This window comes from Haematobia irritans, chromosome 4, assembly GCF_050003625.1.
Source record: "Haematobia irritans isolate KBUSLIRL chromosome 4, ASM5000362v1, whole genome shotgun sequence".
In the NCBI taxonomy this organism is placed as follows: Eukaryota; Metazoa; Arthropoda; class Insecta; order Diptera; family Muscidae; genus Haematobia; species Haematobia irritans.
In genome coordinates this window covers 14,629,213-14,645,509 of record NC_134400.1, presented here as the reverse complement: position 1 = coordinate 14,645,509, position 16,297 = coordinate 14,629,213, and the positions used below count along the sequence as shown (strand labels likewise).

General features: G+C 30.6%; 1 protein-coding gene across 1 annotated transcript; it reads left to right on the top strand.

Annotated features, from left to right (window-relative positions):
• The first annotated feature begins 89 nt into the window (after positions 1-89).
• Positions 90-14,956, top strand: Ir75d (Ionotropic receptor 75d). The gene is made up of 10 exons (XM_075306563.1): positions 90-323; positions 382-1,063; positions 1,117-1,705; positions 1,763-2,034; positions 2,101-2,337; positions 8,614-8,834; positions 8,892-9,585; positions 9,661-10,249; positions 14,304-14,575; positions 14,643-14,956. The coding sequence occupies exons 1-10, from the start codon at positions 146-148 to the stop codon at positions 14,884-14,886; spliced, it is 3,978 nt and encodes a 1,325-aa protein (XP_075162678.1). The 5' UTR covers positions 90-145; the 3' UTR covers positions 14,887-14,956.
• The last annotated feature ends 1,341 nt before the right edge of the window (positions 14,957-16,297 follow it).

The following is a 16,297-nucleotide window of genomic DNA, read 5'->3' as shown; positions in this document are numbered from 1 at the left end:
AAATTATTTTTTTTTTTTACCACATATTGATGAGAAAACAAAATAAAAGGATAGTATTACCGCATATAAAAGTCATATGGATTACTTACAATTGCTCGGTAAAGACCATTTCTTCGGAAGAAACATTCTATTGTTCCATTTAACCATGAAGCTTGTTTCAGTATTGCTAGAGTTTATAATTTATGTTGTTATTTTCAAATCCCTTGCATTTGGGAAAATATCCCTTGCAGATCAACTTCATTTGAATCAAATTGTATACGAATATTTCAAATTTCATGGTGTTCGTACGATGAATTTAATTGAATGTTCTGCAAATGGAAGTGGTAAGTAAAATTCGTCTTAAAATTTAAAATTATTAACAATGTGCGGTTTTGTAAATAGCTTCTTTCTTGGATATGAGGTTTCTTCTCTTACATTTTATGGAAGAACATGTACCAGTGCGTTTCTGGTCTGGTGTCAATTATTTAAATGAATCACAACAGAGATCTCAAAATTCATTCAAATCAAACTATAGTGTTGGAAGACGCCCACTAAATCTTAAATTAGAATCGTTAGCCCATAAGACCGGAGTTGTTTTAAATTGCTTTAGTAGCCCATGTGGTTTGAATGTTTTGAGCTGGAGTGCTGACTCCGAACATAATTATTTTACCACTAACCGTTTTTGGCTATTGATAACGGATGATTACCATAATTTGCAGGAGTTGGAAGAAAATGATATTTTTCTGTCACCCGATAGTGAAGTGAAAGTTCTACTGATATCCAAAAACTTGGAATCATTCTCTCTTTTCGATATCTACAAAGTGGCGGCCGATAAAATTTTGATGGTAAATGAAGTTGTGGCAGATTTCAAGAGTATAGCACAGCTTATAAAAAGTTTGCAGAAATATAGATCAGCTATATCGCATCGTGAGAATTTGGAAGGTATAACTTTTAATACTGGTTTGGTAATAGCATTTCCCGATATGTTCACCAACATTGAAGATGTATCCATGCGACATATTGATACAATTTCCAAAGTTAATAATCGTATAACCCTGGAATTGGCTAATAAGTTGAATATGAAGTAAGTTGATTGTGGATCACAAGATAAATGATCTAATGAAATATCTATTCTAGATTTAATACGCATCAAATGGATAACTATGGATGGCGTCAACCAAATGGTTCATTCGATGGTTTAATGGGTATGTTCCAGCGTAACGAATTGGATTTTGGCCAAATGGCAATTTTTATGCGTTTAGATCGTATAGACCTTTGCGATTTTGTCGCCGAAACTTTTCGCATACGAGCCGGAGTTATGTTCCGTCAGCCACCCTTATCGGCTGTGGCCAATATCTTTGCATTGCCATTTGAAATCGATGTATGGATTGGAATTTTCTTTTTGATATTATTTACGATATTTGTATTTGGATTGGAATTGCATTATTCACCCTATGCCCACAATATGAATTTTTGGGATGGTGTTGTGTTTGTCTGGGGAGCATTGTGTCAGCAAGGATTTCATCTATCGTTTGCCAATCGTTCGGGTCGTATGATAATTTTCACAACATTTGTGGCGACATTATTTTTCTTCACATCGTTCTCAGCAAATATCGTGGCCTTATTACAAAGTCCCTCGGAGGCTATTCATACGTTACATGACCTTAGTCAATCTCCTTTGGAAATTGGAGTGCAGGATACGGTTTATAATAAAATTTACTTTAATGTAAGCAGAGATAAATTAAAAAATGTTTATGTTTAAAAAGTCTATACATAATTTCAGGAAACCACTGATCCTGTGACCCGACAATTATATCACAAGAAAATTGCTCCCAAAGGCGAAAGTGTATATATGCGTCCGTTGGTGGGCATGGAAAAAATACGCACTGGCCTTTTTGCCTATCAAGTGGAATTACAGGCAGGCTATCAAATTATTAGTGATACATTTAGTGAACCCGAAAAGTGTGGACTCAAAGAACTGGAACCATTTCAATTACCCATGCTTGGTGTACCAACTCGCAAGAATTTTCCCTACAAAGAATTATTTCGTCGCCAGTGGGTTTTATGGGTGAAAGATATCATGGATTAAAATTTCTAATCAATATTTTATGCAATTTTCAGATTACGTTGGCAACGTGAAGTTGGTCTAATGAATCGCGAGGAACGCAAATGGTTCCCCCAGAAACCTAAATGTGAGGGAGGTGTTGGTGGCTTCGTCTCGATTGGAATTACAGAGTGTCGTTATGCCTTAGCTATGTTTGGCTATGGTGTAGTTCTAGCTGTTATAATTTTTTGTTGTGAATTTTTGTCCAAAATATCCCTCAATGTTCTAAAGATCTTGAAAAGGAGCAATGAATGAGCAGAACAACTTCTTGTACCTATAACTATAATAAATACTCTAGCGTGTTGATTAAATAAATTAATGTATGTTTATAGTTTTTGTATGAAAGGAAAAAATATATATATAAAAATTTGAAATAAAAATTTGAGAAAATTTTCTATAGAAATAAAATTTTGACAAAATTTTCTATAGAAATAAAATTTTGACAAAATTTTCTATAGAAATAAAATTTTGAAAAAATTTTCTATAGAAATAAAATTTTGACAAAATTTTCTATAGAAATAAAATTTTGACAACATTTTCTTTAGAACTAAAATGTTGACAAAATTTTCTTTACAAATAAAATTTTGACAAAATTTTCTATAGAAATAAAATTTTGACATAGTTTTCTATAGAAATATAATTATTTCTATAGAAATAAAATTTTGTTAAAAATAAATAACAATTTGAGAAAATTTTGACAAAATTGTCTATAGAAATAAAATTTTAACAAAATTCTCTATAGAAACAAAATTTGGACGAAATAAAATTTTGACAAAATTTTCTATAGAAATAAAATTTTGACAAAATTTTCTTTAGAAATAAAATGTTGACAAAATTTTCTATAGAAATTAAATTTTGACATAGTTTTCTATAGAAATAAAATTATTATATAATTATGTCTATAGAAATAAAATTTTGTTAAAAATAAATAAAAATTTGAGAAAACTTTGACAAAATTCTCTATAGAAATAAAATTTTGACGAAATTTTCTATAGAAATAAAATTTAGACAAAATTTTCTATAGAAATAAAATTTTGACAACATTTTCTTTAGAACTAAAATGTTGACAAAATTTTCTTTAGAAATAAAATTTTGACAAAATTTTCTATAGAAATAAAATTTTGACATAGTTTTCTATAGAAATATAATTATTTCTATAGAAATAAAATTTTGTTAAAAATAAATAACAATTTGAGAAAATTTTGACAAAATTGTCTATAGAAATAAAATTTTGACCAAATTTTCTATAGAAATAAAATTTTAACAAAATTCTCTATAGAAACAAAATTTGGACGAAATAAAATATTGACAAAATTTTCTATAGAAATAAAATTTTGACAAAATTTTCTTTAGAAATAAAATGTTGACAAAATTTTCTATAGAAATTAAATTTTGACATAGTTTTCTATAGAAATAAAATTATTATATAATTATGTCTATAGAAATAAAATTTTGTTAAAAATAAATAAAAATTTGAGAAAATTTTGACAAAATTCTCTATAGAAATAAAATTTTGACGAAATTTTCTATAGAAATAAAATTTTAACAAAATTCTCTATAGAAACAAAATTTGGACGAAATAAAATTATGACAAAATTTTCTATAGAATAGAATTTTGACAAAATTTTTTTTTAGAAATAAAATGTTGACAAAATTTTCTATAGAAATAAAATTTTGACATAGTTTTCTATAGAAATATAGTTATTATATAATTATTTCTATAGAAATAAAATTTTGTTAAAAATAAATAAAAATTTGAGAAAATTTTGACAAATTCTCTATAGAAACAAAATTTGGACGAAATAAAATTTTGACAAAATTTTCTAACGAAATAAAATTTTTACAAAATTTTCTATAGAAATAAAATTTAGACAAAATTTTCTTTAGAAATAAAATTTACAAAATTTTCTTTAGAAATAAAATGTTGATAAAATTTTCTTTAGAAATAAAATGTTGACAAAATTTCCTATAGAAATAAAATTTTGACATAGTTTTCTATAGAAATCAAATTATGACAAAATTTTCTATAGAAATAAAATTTTGAGAAAATTTTCTATAGAAATAAAATTTTGACATAGTTTTCTATAGAAGAGCAGTGATGCTCTAATAAAAATTTTGTGTATAGTGATTGATTTATATATCATACACCTCTTTCTATACAAATAAAGTTTTGACAAAATTTTCCATATAAGAAATATTTTGAGAAAATTTTTTATAGAAATAAAATTTTTACAAAATTTGCTATAGAAATAAAATTTTGACAAAATTTTCTATAAAAATAAAATTTTGACAAAATTTTCTATAGAAATAAAATTTTGACAAAATTTTCTTTAGAAATAAAAATTTGTTTTCTTCAAAATAAGAGATTTTATTTTTTGGTAAACTTTTCTTCAAATTTTGGTCAATTATTTTTGGCACGAGTGGCACCCGTGTTAGGGACTCATAGGTGTTCGCCCAAACAAAAAAGCCGATTTGAGCCACTACAGGGTAGCGAGACGCCCGAAATATGTCGTGACTCACGGCTCACACGTAATGACTACTATGTGAGTGAGCGTTAATCAAGCAAAAGTGGTGCGTGATTCACGAAAATAGAATAAACAAGTATATACAGCCGTAAGTTCGGCCGGGCCGAATCTTAAATACCCACCACCATGAATCAAATATTATAGTTTCCTTTAAAATTTCAGGGAGGTTAGAAAATGTTGAAATGATGCCTTGATTTGAAATCTTAAATATGTAGATTTTCACATTTCAGGCAAATTGGGTAAAAACTACGGTTTCTAGAATCTCAAACAATAAAATCATTTCTTGCACACCTATTTATAGTCCTAAAAATTCCAGATTTTCAATATCCGGCAAATTGGATAAAAACTACGGTTTCTATAAGCCCAAAACGTAAAATCGGTAGATCGGTCTATATGGAGGCTATACCGAAACTTGGACCGATACTCACCATTTTTAGCACACCTCTTTGTGGTCCTAAAATACCTCTAGATTTCCAATTTCAGGCAAATTGTATAAAAACTACGGATTCTCGAAGCCAAGAACTAAAATCGGGAGATCGGTCTATATGAGGGCTATACCGAAACATGGACCGATACTCACCATTTTTAGCACACCTAATTATGGTCCTAAAATACCTCTAGATTTCCAATTTCTACTCTATTAAGGAAACAAAATTTCTTCGAAAAAATTGCTTTGGCAGTTTGCCATTTTCTTTTCCAATAATGCATTTACTATTTTAATCAACAAAAAATGCATTTATATTGATTGTGATTGCATACGTTTGCATACAATAAAAACATTTCATGGCAAGCACTACATAGTGCAGTAATTTGCAAAATTGTGCTTGTAATAGATATCCCTGTGGTTTGTTATATCGTTTTTGATTTATTGAAATTATCATTCATCGTAGTTTTATGTGGATATAATTTGGCAAGTGTGTGTGATGTAGTATAGTATAAATATTTTCCGTAGTTCTCGGTCTTAAAGAAAACGATGGGTCATGCCATAACAAAGTATAGAAATGAAATTTGGTAAACTTTCATTTCTATAGGAAATTTGAGAAAAATTAAATTTTAATAGAAAATTTGCGGAAAACTTTTATTTTCCAAAAAATTTCATTTCTATAGGAAATTTTTGAAAACTTTCATTTCTGTAAGAAATTTTCGCAAAATATCATTTCTATAGGATAGTTTCGAAAAATTTCCATTTCTATAGAAAATCGTAGGAAAATTTGGATTTCTATAGGAATTCTTTGGGAAAATACGTTTCTATAGGAAATTTTCCTAAATATTTATTACTATAAGAAATTTTCGGAAATTTTTGCTTTCTATCGAGAATTTCCGGAAATTTGCATTTCTATAGAAAATTTTTGAAAAATTTAGATTTCTGTAGGAATTCTTTGGAAAAATTGCATATTTTTAGGATATTTGTGAAAAATTTAATTTCTATAGGAAATTTTCCTAAAAATATATTACTATAGTAAATTTACCGAAATTTTGCTTTCTATAGGAAATTACGAAAAATTTCAATTCTATTTCGGAGAGTTTCATTTCAATATGAAATTTGTCGAAAAATTAATTTCAATATGAAGTTTTCTGAAATGTTGATTTCTGTAGGAAATTGTCAGAAAATTTCATTTCTATGGGAAATTTTCGGAAAATTCGGATATTTTGTTTTCTTAGGATGAATTTTCGGAAAAATTTATTTTTAAACAAATTTTCGGAAGTTTTTTTCTAAGAAAATTTTCGGAAAAATGCATTTCTATAACAAATTTTTGTAAATTTTAGTTTTCTATAGGTAATTTTCATGTATATAGAAAATTTGTACTGTATAAGAAGACTTTAGGAAATTTCTATTTTTATAGGAAATTTTCGGAAAATTTCATTTCCATAGGAAATTTTCAGAAAATTTCCTTTCTATGGGAAATTTTCGCAAAATGTCATTTCTATAGGAATTTTTTGCAAAATGTTATTCCTATATATAAAATTGTCGGAATATTTAATTTCTGTTTTAAGGTAAGTACTATGTTCGCTTTTCGAGTTGAAATTTTCGCGGTTACTTTATTAAAACAGTTCAATATAAAGCAGATAAATTAACTCAATTAATGCACATTTTCGTGTTCCTCTAAATTTCGGCAGACATTACGGGAATATGTTTGTTTTCATTTATAATTTTGATTATTTCAGGAAAAGTAATCGCGAAAATAAAGTGTTTTCAACTCGAAAACCGAACATAGTACTCTCCTTTAGAAGATTTTCAATTTTGTTTTTTATTGGAAAATTTCATTTCTATAGGAAATTATCGAAAAAAATTCAATTCTATAGGAAATTTTCGAAAAATTTGTCATTCTATAAGAAATTTTCGCAAATTTTATTGAAAAAATTGTTTAATTTTTTGTTTTAATTGTGGGAAAATATCTTTTCGTTGGTATCTTTTGGGAAAATATCTTTTCAGAAACTTTCAATAGAACATTTTTGAAAAATTTTAATTTCTTCAGAGGAAATTTTTCGAAAATTTGTGATGTTGTAGTGAATTTCCGAAAAAAATGCGTAAAATTTCAATTCTATTGGAAAATTTCTTAAGATTTATTTCCATAGGTATCACAATGGACTGAATAGTCTACTAAGTAAGCCTAAAAATTTCGGGCTGCCACTATACCTAACCTAACCATAGGAAATTTTCATTCCTATAGGTAATTTTCGGAAAAGTTCATTTCTACAGAAATTTTCAAAAATTTTCAATTTTCGAAAATTTTCATTTCTATAAGAAATATTCAGAAAATCTCAGTTCTATGGGAAATTTTCGGAAAATTTCAGATCCATGGGAAATTTTTGGAAAATTTCAGATCTATAGGAAATGTTTGGAAAAATTCATTTCTATAGGAATTTTTGGGAAAATTTCATCCTATGGGAAATTTTCTATAAAAAAATTCTGAAAAGTTGCCTCATATTTTTTTAGGAAATTTTTTAAAATTCCATAAAAACTTTCGAAAATTTTCATTTCTATAAGAAATTTTCAGAAAATTTCAGTTATATGGGAAATTTTCGTAAAATTTCAGATATTTAGGAAATTTTTGGAAAATTTCAGATCTATAGGAAATTTTTGGAAAATTTCAGATCTATAGGAAATTTTCTATTAAAAATATTCTGAAAAGTTGCCTCATATTTTTCTAGGAAATTTTTTAAAATTTTTAGTTCTATAAGAAATTAAATATTAGAAATTTTCAGTTTGCAAATTTGCCATTTTGCACTTTTATAGGAAATTTTTGGAACATTTGATTTATATAGGAAATTTATGCAAATTTTATATGTTTAAGGAAATTTATGAAAATGTTTTTTTTTTATTAGAAATTTTGGGAAATTTTCTTTTCGTTGGGAAATTTTCAGTTCTATAGGAAGATGTCAATATAAAATTTTTGGAAAAATAAATGTCTAGAGAAATTTTGCGAAAACTTGCAATTTTGTAGTGAATTTCCGAAAATTCCATTTTTAGGGAAAGTTTCATTTCTATATGAAATTTTCTGAAGATTTCTTTACTATAGGAAATTTTGATTTCTATAAGAAATATTTCATTTCTAAAGAAAATTTTTCGAAAATTTGCATTTTTGTAGTGAATTTCCGAAAATTCAATTTATAAGGAAATTTTCGGAAAGTTTAATTTCTTCGATAAGAAATTTTTTAAAAATATCTTTACTATAGCAAATTTTGATTTCTTAAGAAATTTTCGTAAATTGTATTTTTGTTTAGGGAATTTTTAGAAATTTCTTAAGAAAATTCAATTTTGGCAAAATGTCATATCCATTGAAATTTTTAAAAATTTCTATACAATATTTTCTGAAAATGCCATTACTTTTTCATGTCTATTACCATTTGAATTTTTTATTCCCCTATGGTGGCCTTAACACATTATTCCAACAAATTACATCCATTATTTTTATGTGAATATAGTGATAGAAAATTCCTCAATTTTTATCTCATTCCAAAAAAAAAACGTAATAAAATAAACATTTTGTATCGCTTGTATAGGACATTTATTCTTCGGAAAATAAATTCTTTTTTTTTAAGAATGAAGTTTGCAGTTGCAGCACTGGTATTCATAATTTTTGGTAACGCTTTGAAATCATCCATTTCTTTTGCCGAAATGTCTAGGCCTGATCAATTGCAAATTAATCAAATTTTACATGAATATTTCAAATTTCATGGTGTACGTACCATGAATTTAATTAAATGTTCCACAAATAAGAAAGGTAGGTAAAATGTTTTCTTAAAATTACAGCATTGACAGTGTGAAGTTTTGCAAATAGCTTCTTTGATGGATCTAAAGATACTTACATCACATTTGTTAGAACAAAATGTTCCTGTACGTTTTTGGTCGGGATTTGATTATCAACGGGAATCACCACAAACTCTTTTATATGCAAATTCAAAGTCATTGCAACACAATGTTAGTTCTGGAAGGCATCCTCTAAATATAAAATTTGAATCGTTAGCCCATAAGACCGGTATGGTATTAGACTCCTTTAGTAGCTCATGTGGCTTGAATTTTTTGAGCTGGAGTGCTGCCTCAGAACATTATTATTTTACCACTAACCGTTTTTGGCTATTGATAACGGATGACCATAATGATTTGGAGAAGCTAAATGAACACGATATTTTTCTACCACCCGATAGTGAAATAAAAGTTCTATTGATATCCAAAGATTTGAAAACATTCTCCCTTTTTGATATCTACAAAGTGGCAGCCGATAAAGCTTTAATAGTAAATGAAGTTGTAGGCGATTTCCAGAATGTATCACAGCTTATTGCGAGTTTACAGAAATATGGATCAGTCATATCATATCGTGAGAATTTGGAAGGCATAACTTTTAAAACTGGTCTGGTAATAGCATATCCTGATATGTTCACAAATATTGAAGATCTATCCTTGCGGCATTTTGATATATTTTCTAAAGTCAATCATCGCATAACGCTGGAATTGGCCAATAAGCTTAATATGAAGTAAGATGAAAGTGTTATTTTTTCAATTAATTTTTTTTACTTAATTTGATTTAATTTTAACGAATTCTTCTTTAGATTTAATACCCATCAAATGGATAACTATGGATGGCGTAAACCAAATGGTTCATTCGATGGCCTCATGGGTATGTTCCAGCGTAACGAATTGGATTTTGGCCAAATGGCAATTTTTATGCGTTTGGATCGTATAGCCCTTTGTGATTTTGTCGCTGAAACTTTTCGCATACGAGCCGGAGTTATGTTCCGTCAGCCACCCTTATCGGCTGTGGCCAATATCTTTGCTATGCCCTTTGAAAGTGATGTATGGCTTTCAATTTGCCTTTTGATACTATTTACGATATTTGTTTTTGCCATGGAATTGCATTTCTCACCTAATGGTCATGATATGAATTTTTGGGATGGTGTGGCATTTGTCTGGGGAGCAATTTGTCAACAGGGATTCTATCAATCATTTGGCAATCGTTCGGGTCGTATTATTTTCTTTACGACTTTTGTAGCGACACTATTTTTATTCACATCATTTTCTGCAAATATTGTGGCTCTATTGCAAAGTCCCTCGGAGGCCATACACACCTTGAACGACCTCAATAAATCGCCTTTGGAAATTGGAGTACAGGATACGATTTACAATAAAATTTATTTTAATGTAAGCATACAAATTCTCTCACAGAGATTTTTAGTGACTTTTGGTTAATTGCACACACTAGAGAAATATAAAATTTTCATATTTGCACAAAAACTGTGGCCAACTTGCGCGAATATACGAAGCGCAAACGTCAACGCTTCAAACTCAATGTTGGAACAGAGTTTCTCTTCGCAGATAGAAACGGACTTTCTAAGTAGCGATCACTCTTCCGTTCGTATTTTTTTTTTGCCACACTACTTACATTTTTTGTCCAGTTACTCTAATGGAGGATTATTTGGTCACTGAACACACAATTTACATTTGCCACAATGGTCTCATTTCACGAGCTCATCAATAGCACTACAACATATTGTCGGGTATTCGAACAAGTGTTTTTGTATTTTGTCACTAGATGTCGGTAGAATCGTCTCTCTCCAATCACATTGTGTTAACCGCTATCAAAGATGTGTATGTGTGTCGCAGTTACATTGCAGGTAATATCCAATAGATGTCGTCGTTGAATATTGGTCGAATCTTACATTCATTGGAAAAGGTCATTTTTGATCTTGCATTCAACGGCAATGTTACCGTTTTCGAAAGTTGTTTATAAAATTGGGCAAACATATTTGTAAATCGGGAGAGCAATTTTAAGGAATTTTCTAGAATTGATTTCTGCAAATGCCAAAGCAAAATTATTAGCATGAATTGTTTTGATTCAACCCATATGCTAAATGCGTATTAAGAATATTCAAGGAGTGCAAATTAATAAAGGGTGATACGGTCAAAATTTGGTCAATATAAACTTGACGTATTTCTTTCAATTTTGCATTTAAAAAACCTGAACACCCCTCATTTTGAAGGTGTTTGTGTGTAGAATGTTGCTCCTATTTTGATTTTGGAACTCACTCTTCAGTTGTCAAAATGCCGTCCAAGCAAGAAGAGCAGCGTATCAAAATTTTGCTCGCGCATCGCGAAAATCCGAGCTACTCGCACGCAAAGCTGCCAAAATCGCTAAAAGTTGCCAAATCAACCGTTACAAATGTAATTAAAGTGTTTGGGGAACGTTTGTCGACAGCCAGGAAGTCTGGATCGGGGTGGAAATCGAAAACCGGAAGCCGCTGAGACGACAAAGAGAGTTGCCGGTAGTTTCAAGCGAAACCCTAACCTCTCTCTCCGAGATGCCGCAAATAAGCTGAGTGTATCGTCTACAACCGTGCATCGAGCCAAAAAACGAGCCGGACTATCGACTTACAAGAAGGTAGTGACTCCAAATCGCGATGATAAACAAAATACGACGGTCAAAGCGCGATCCCGGAGGCAGTACACGACGATGTTGACGAAGTTTGACTGCGTGGTAATGGACGACGAAACCTACGTCAAAGCCGACTACAAGCAGCTTCCGGGACAGGAGTTTTATACGGCAAAAGAAAGGGGAAAGGTAGCAGATATTTTCAAGCACATAAAGTTCGCAAAGAAATATCTGGTTTGGCAAGCCATCTGTACCTGTGGCTTGAAAAGCAGCATTTTCATAGCTTCCGGGACTGTCAACCAAGAAATTTACGTGAAAGAGTGTTTGAATAAACGTCTGCTGCCTTTCCTGAAGAAACACGGTTGTTCCGTACTGTTTTGGCCGGATTTGGCATCTTGCCATTACGGTAAAAAGGCCATGGAGTGGTACGCCGCCAACAACGTGCAGGTGGTTCCCAAGGACAAGAACCCTCCCAACACGCCAGAGCTCCGCCCAATTGAGAAATACTGGGCTATTGTCAAGCGGAACCTAAAGAATACCAAAAAAACTGCTAAGGACGAGCAGCAGTTCAAGGCAAACTGGCTTTCTGCGGCGAAGAAGGTGGACAAGGTGGCTGTACAAAATCGGATGGCAGGTGTCAAGCGTGAGGCCCGGCAATTCGGATTTGGAAAAGCGAAAGCTTAACTGAATATTTTTCCTGAATTTTATACTAATTGAACTTGAAAAAGAAATTTAATTTGATTTTTTAAATAAACGATTTCACCGATTTACACGCGTTTTCCCTTGACCAAATTTTAACCGTATCACCCTTTATATTTGTTCCATATGGTACTTGGAAAGGTATATATCAAAAAATAATTCGGAGAAATTGGAAAAACTGAGTGAATATAATGAAAAATTTGCACTATTTAATTTTTTTTTTTATTTAAAAAAAAGGAAAAAAATTTTATTCCTATAAAAATGTTTGTCAAAATGTTATTCCTATAGAAAATTTTGTCAAAATTTTACTTCGATAGAAAATTTTGTCAAAAGTTATTCCTAAAGAAATAAAATAAATAAGTCAGATTTTTGATCTGGTGGAATAACGTCTCTGACGGGAAAATGGCAAAGGGTGGTCTACCAAACTGGTACATATTTGCTTCAATAAATTAAAAAAAAAAAATTCAAAACATAATTTTCAATAAATCAGTTCACGTTCAAGGTGGGTATTAAGTTCGAGTTTAAGGTGAGTATTAAGTTCGAGTTTAGCCGCTAATTTTCACTAAAGTGAAAACTAAATCAGTAAAAAAGTCATAAAATTATACATATTTGTTGCAGATTGCATTATAACTTGATGGGGAATATCCCAAAGCAAATTTTCACAAAGTTTGTATTCCTTAAAATGGATTAATTAAGGAAAGTAATCGTAAAAAAATTACGATTTTAGCGGAAAACTCGAACTTAATACCCACCTTTAGCCGCTAAAATCGTCATTTTTTCACGATTACTTTTCTTTAATAATCCATTTTAAGGAATATAAATTTTGTGAAAATTTGCTTTGGGATATTCCCCATCAAGTTATAATAAAATCTGCGACAAATATGTATAATTTTATGACGTTTTTACTCATTTAGTTTTCACCTTAGTGAAAATTAGCGGCTAAACTCAAACTTAATACTCACCTTTAATTGGAAATATGAAAAGACTTTTTCGACTACCCAATAGTTAGAGATATTTTTTTGTTGTCGTATTAATAAAGTGTTTAACAAAAATGTAAATATTTGTATTATATATAAATTGTTATATTTTTCTATGAATTTTGTTTTTGTCATATTTCGTTATAATAATCATGTTATACATTGTTTCATGTCTACAAAACGAAACTAAAGGGTGATTCTTTTGAGGTTAGGATTTTCATGCATTAGTATTTGACAGATCACGTGGGATTTCAGACATGGTGTCAAAGAGAAAGATGCTCAGTATGCTTTGACATTTCATCATGAATAGACTTACGATCTGCCACAACGTCGAATTTTCAGTGAATGGGCCCTAGAAAATTTGGCAGAAAATCCGCTTTTTTATCGACAAATTTTGTTCAGCGATGAGGCTCATTTCTGGTTGAATGGCTACGTAAATAAGCAAAATTGCCGCATTTGGAGTGAAGAGCAACCAGAAGCCGTTCAAGAACTGCCCATGCATCCCGAAAAATGCACTGTTTGGTGTGGTTTGTACGCTGGTGGAATCATTGGACCGTATTTTTTCAAAGATGCTGTTGGACGCAACGTTACGGTGAATGGCGATCGCTATCGTTCGATGCTAACAAACTTTTTGTTGCCAAAAATGGAAGAACTGAACTTGGTTGACATGTGGTTTCAACAAGATGGCGCTACATGCCACACAGCTCGCGATTCTATGGCCATTTTGAGGGAAAACTTCGGAGAACAATTCATCTCAAGAAATGGACCGGTAAGTTGGCCACCAAGATCATGCGATTTGACGCCTTTAGACTATTTTTTGTGAGGCTACGTCAAGTCTAAAGTCTACAGAAATAAGCCAGCAACTATTCCAGCTTTGGAAGACAACATTTCCGAAGAAATTCGGGCTATTCCGGCCGAAATGCTCGAAAAAGTTGCCCAAAATTGGACTTTCCGAATGGACCACCTAAGACGCAGCCGCGGTCAACATTTAAATGAAATTATCTTAAAAAAGTAAATTTCATGGACCAATCTAACGTTTCAAATAAAGAACCGATGAGATTTTGCAAATTTTATGCGTTTTTTAAAAAAAAAAAGTTATCAAGCTCTTAACAAATCACCCTTTATATTAATAATTGATAATTTTCATTAGGAATCTACTGATCCTGTGACCCGACAATTATATCACAAAAAAATTGCTCCCAAAGGTGAAAATGTATATATGACCCCTTTGGTGGGCATGGAAAAAATACGTACCGGTCTTTTTGCCTATCAAGTGGAATTACAAACAGGCTATCAAATTATTAGTGATACATTTAGTGAACCTGAAAAATGTGGTCTAAAGGAATTGGAACCATTTCAATTACCCATGGTTGGTATACCAACACGTAAGAATTTCCCCTACAAAGAATTATTCCGTCGCCAGTGGGTTTCATATGTGATTTCTAATCATGAATTATAATTTCTCAATAAATATCATATTCTATTACAGATTACGTTGGCAGCGTGAAGTTGGTCTAATGAAACGCGAGGAACGTAAATGGCTCCCCCAGAAACCTAAGTGCGAAGGTGGCGTTGGTGGTTTTTTCTCCATTGGCATTACAGAGTGTCGTTATGCTTTCGCTATGTTTGGATATGGGGTATTTCTGGCTGGCATAATTTTTTGCTGTGAGCTTACTATAAAAATATTCTTCAAAGTTGTTAGGAAACTCAAGAAAAACACATCAGAAACATAAATGAGAACAAATCGAAAAATTTGAATTTTTCTGAAATAAAAGCTCTTAGTTTTTCATTACACTCAAAAAAGTGAACTCTCTATTTCACTAAAGCCAATTTAACTTTATTTTAGTTCATTTAATTATTATGTTTGGAGAAAGTTTCCTTTACTCTAATAATTTTTTGTGTACATTAGTTAAATTAACTAAAACCTAGGAAAAATATACTCAAATGAAGCATAAAGATTAACTAAATTCGTGTCTTCTACAAAATAGTTCAGAATTTCTTTAGATTTGTAAATTTTACCAAAAATGCGTCCATCATGAACTTCGTATGTCACTAAAGACATTCTTGCAATTTTGAACTCTAAGTTTTTCCTTCAAACTACAAAATTTTCTTTAAAAAGTGAAAAAACTTATGGTGTTTTCTTTTCTGAAAAAAGTGCTTTGCCGTCATTTTGTCTGTACAGAATGCGCATTTTTAAAATGTTACCAGCAACCTAAAAAAATGCTATCATTTCAGCGGGCAGAAAAGAATCCAAAGAAGGAAACAGGGCAATCGCAGCACTCTCGATTGTTGGCAGTGCTGAAAATGCCCGTAATTTGCCTCTATGCGTGGCACTATTTTCACAACAGAATTCGAAGCCTTTTCGCACTTTTGCCTGTTTTTTTTAGAAAAGAACCTAAAAAGTACATTTTCCGGGCAAAATGCAAAAAAAGTGCGCATTTTTTACAAGAAAAGAAAACGCCATTAGTTATGTTTAACAAATTTTCTTGAATTTGTCGACAAATATTTACTTATTTTTATGACATCGGCGTGATGCCAACGTTTGTAATACTGTTTAGTTAAAATTTTCTACAAATATTCAAAATTTTCTAAAATTAACCGAAAGTTTTCTTCCTGGTGGGTTCATTGTTTTTTCAGTGTATATTAAATTTGATATTTATTTACAAATATTCCGTGGGAAATTTGTTACATTTTTATTTCTATAGAAAATTTTTGTCAAAATTGTATTTCTGTAGAAAATTTTTACAAAATTTTATTTATTTTATGGTATCTCACTCTCTCTGTCCCTCTCTTTGTCCCTTGCTCTCTTAATTTCCATAACAAACAACCACTTTCATCTAACATAACTTCAACTTAGTGGCATATTGCATTTGTGAAATTCATTTTATTTGAATGTTTGAAGTTCAGATATCCTTTATCCTTCATCAATGAAACAAGAAACAAAAAAAGGAAAAAAAAACAAATTATCCTTTTAACTACGACATCCATTTTGGCACTTGTAATGTACTTGAACCAATAACACATTAAACACTTTCACGACAGCCAAAGGGCCTAGAAACAAACAATCATCTAAACACCAACATAAAAATCGTCCTCGCAATCAATTGGAATTTCAAATCCGTTAGATTTCACACACTCTTCTTA

What these genes read in the sequence shown, in the direction of transcription:
- Ir75d (XM_075306563.1), top strand. Translation starts at nt 146, where the DNA reads ATGAAGCTTGTTTCAGTATTGCTAGAGTTTATAATTTATGTTGTTATT. An exon ending in ATGTTCTGCAAATGGAAGTG is followed by an intron (nt 324 to 381) that starts GTAAGTAAAATT and finishes TTTTGTAAATAG; the next exon opens with CTTCTTTCTTGGATATGAGG. An exon ending in AAAGAATTATTCCGTCGCCA is followed by an intron (nt 14,576 to 14,642) that starts GTGGGTTTCATA and finishes ATTCTATTACAG; the next exon opens with ATTACGTTGGCAGCGTGAAG.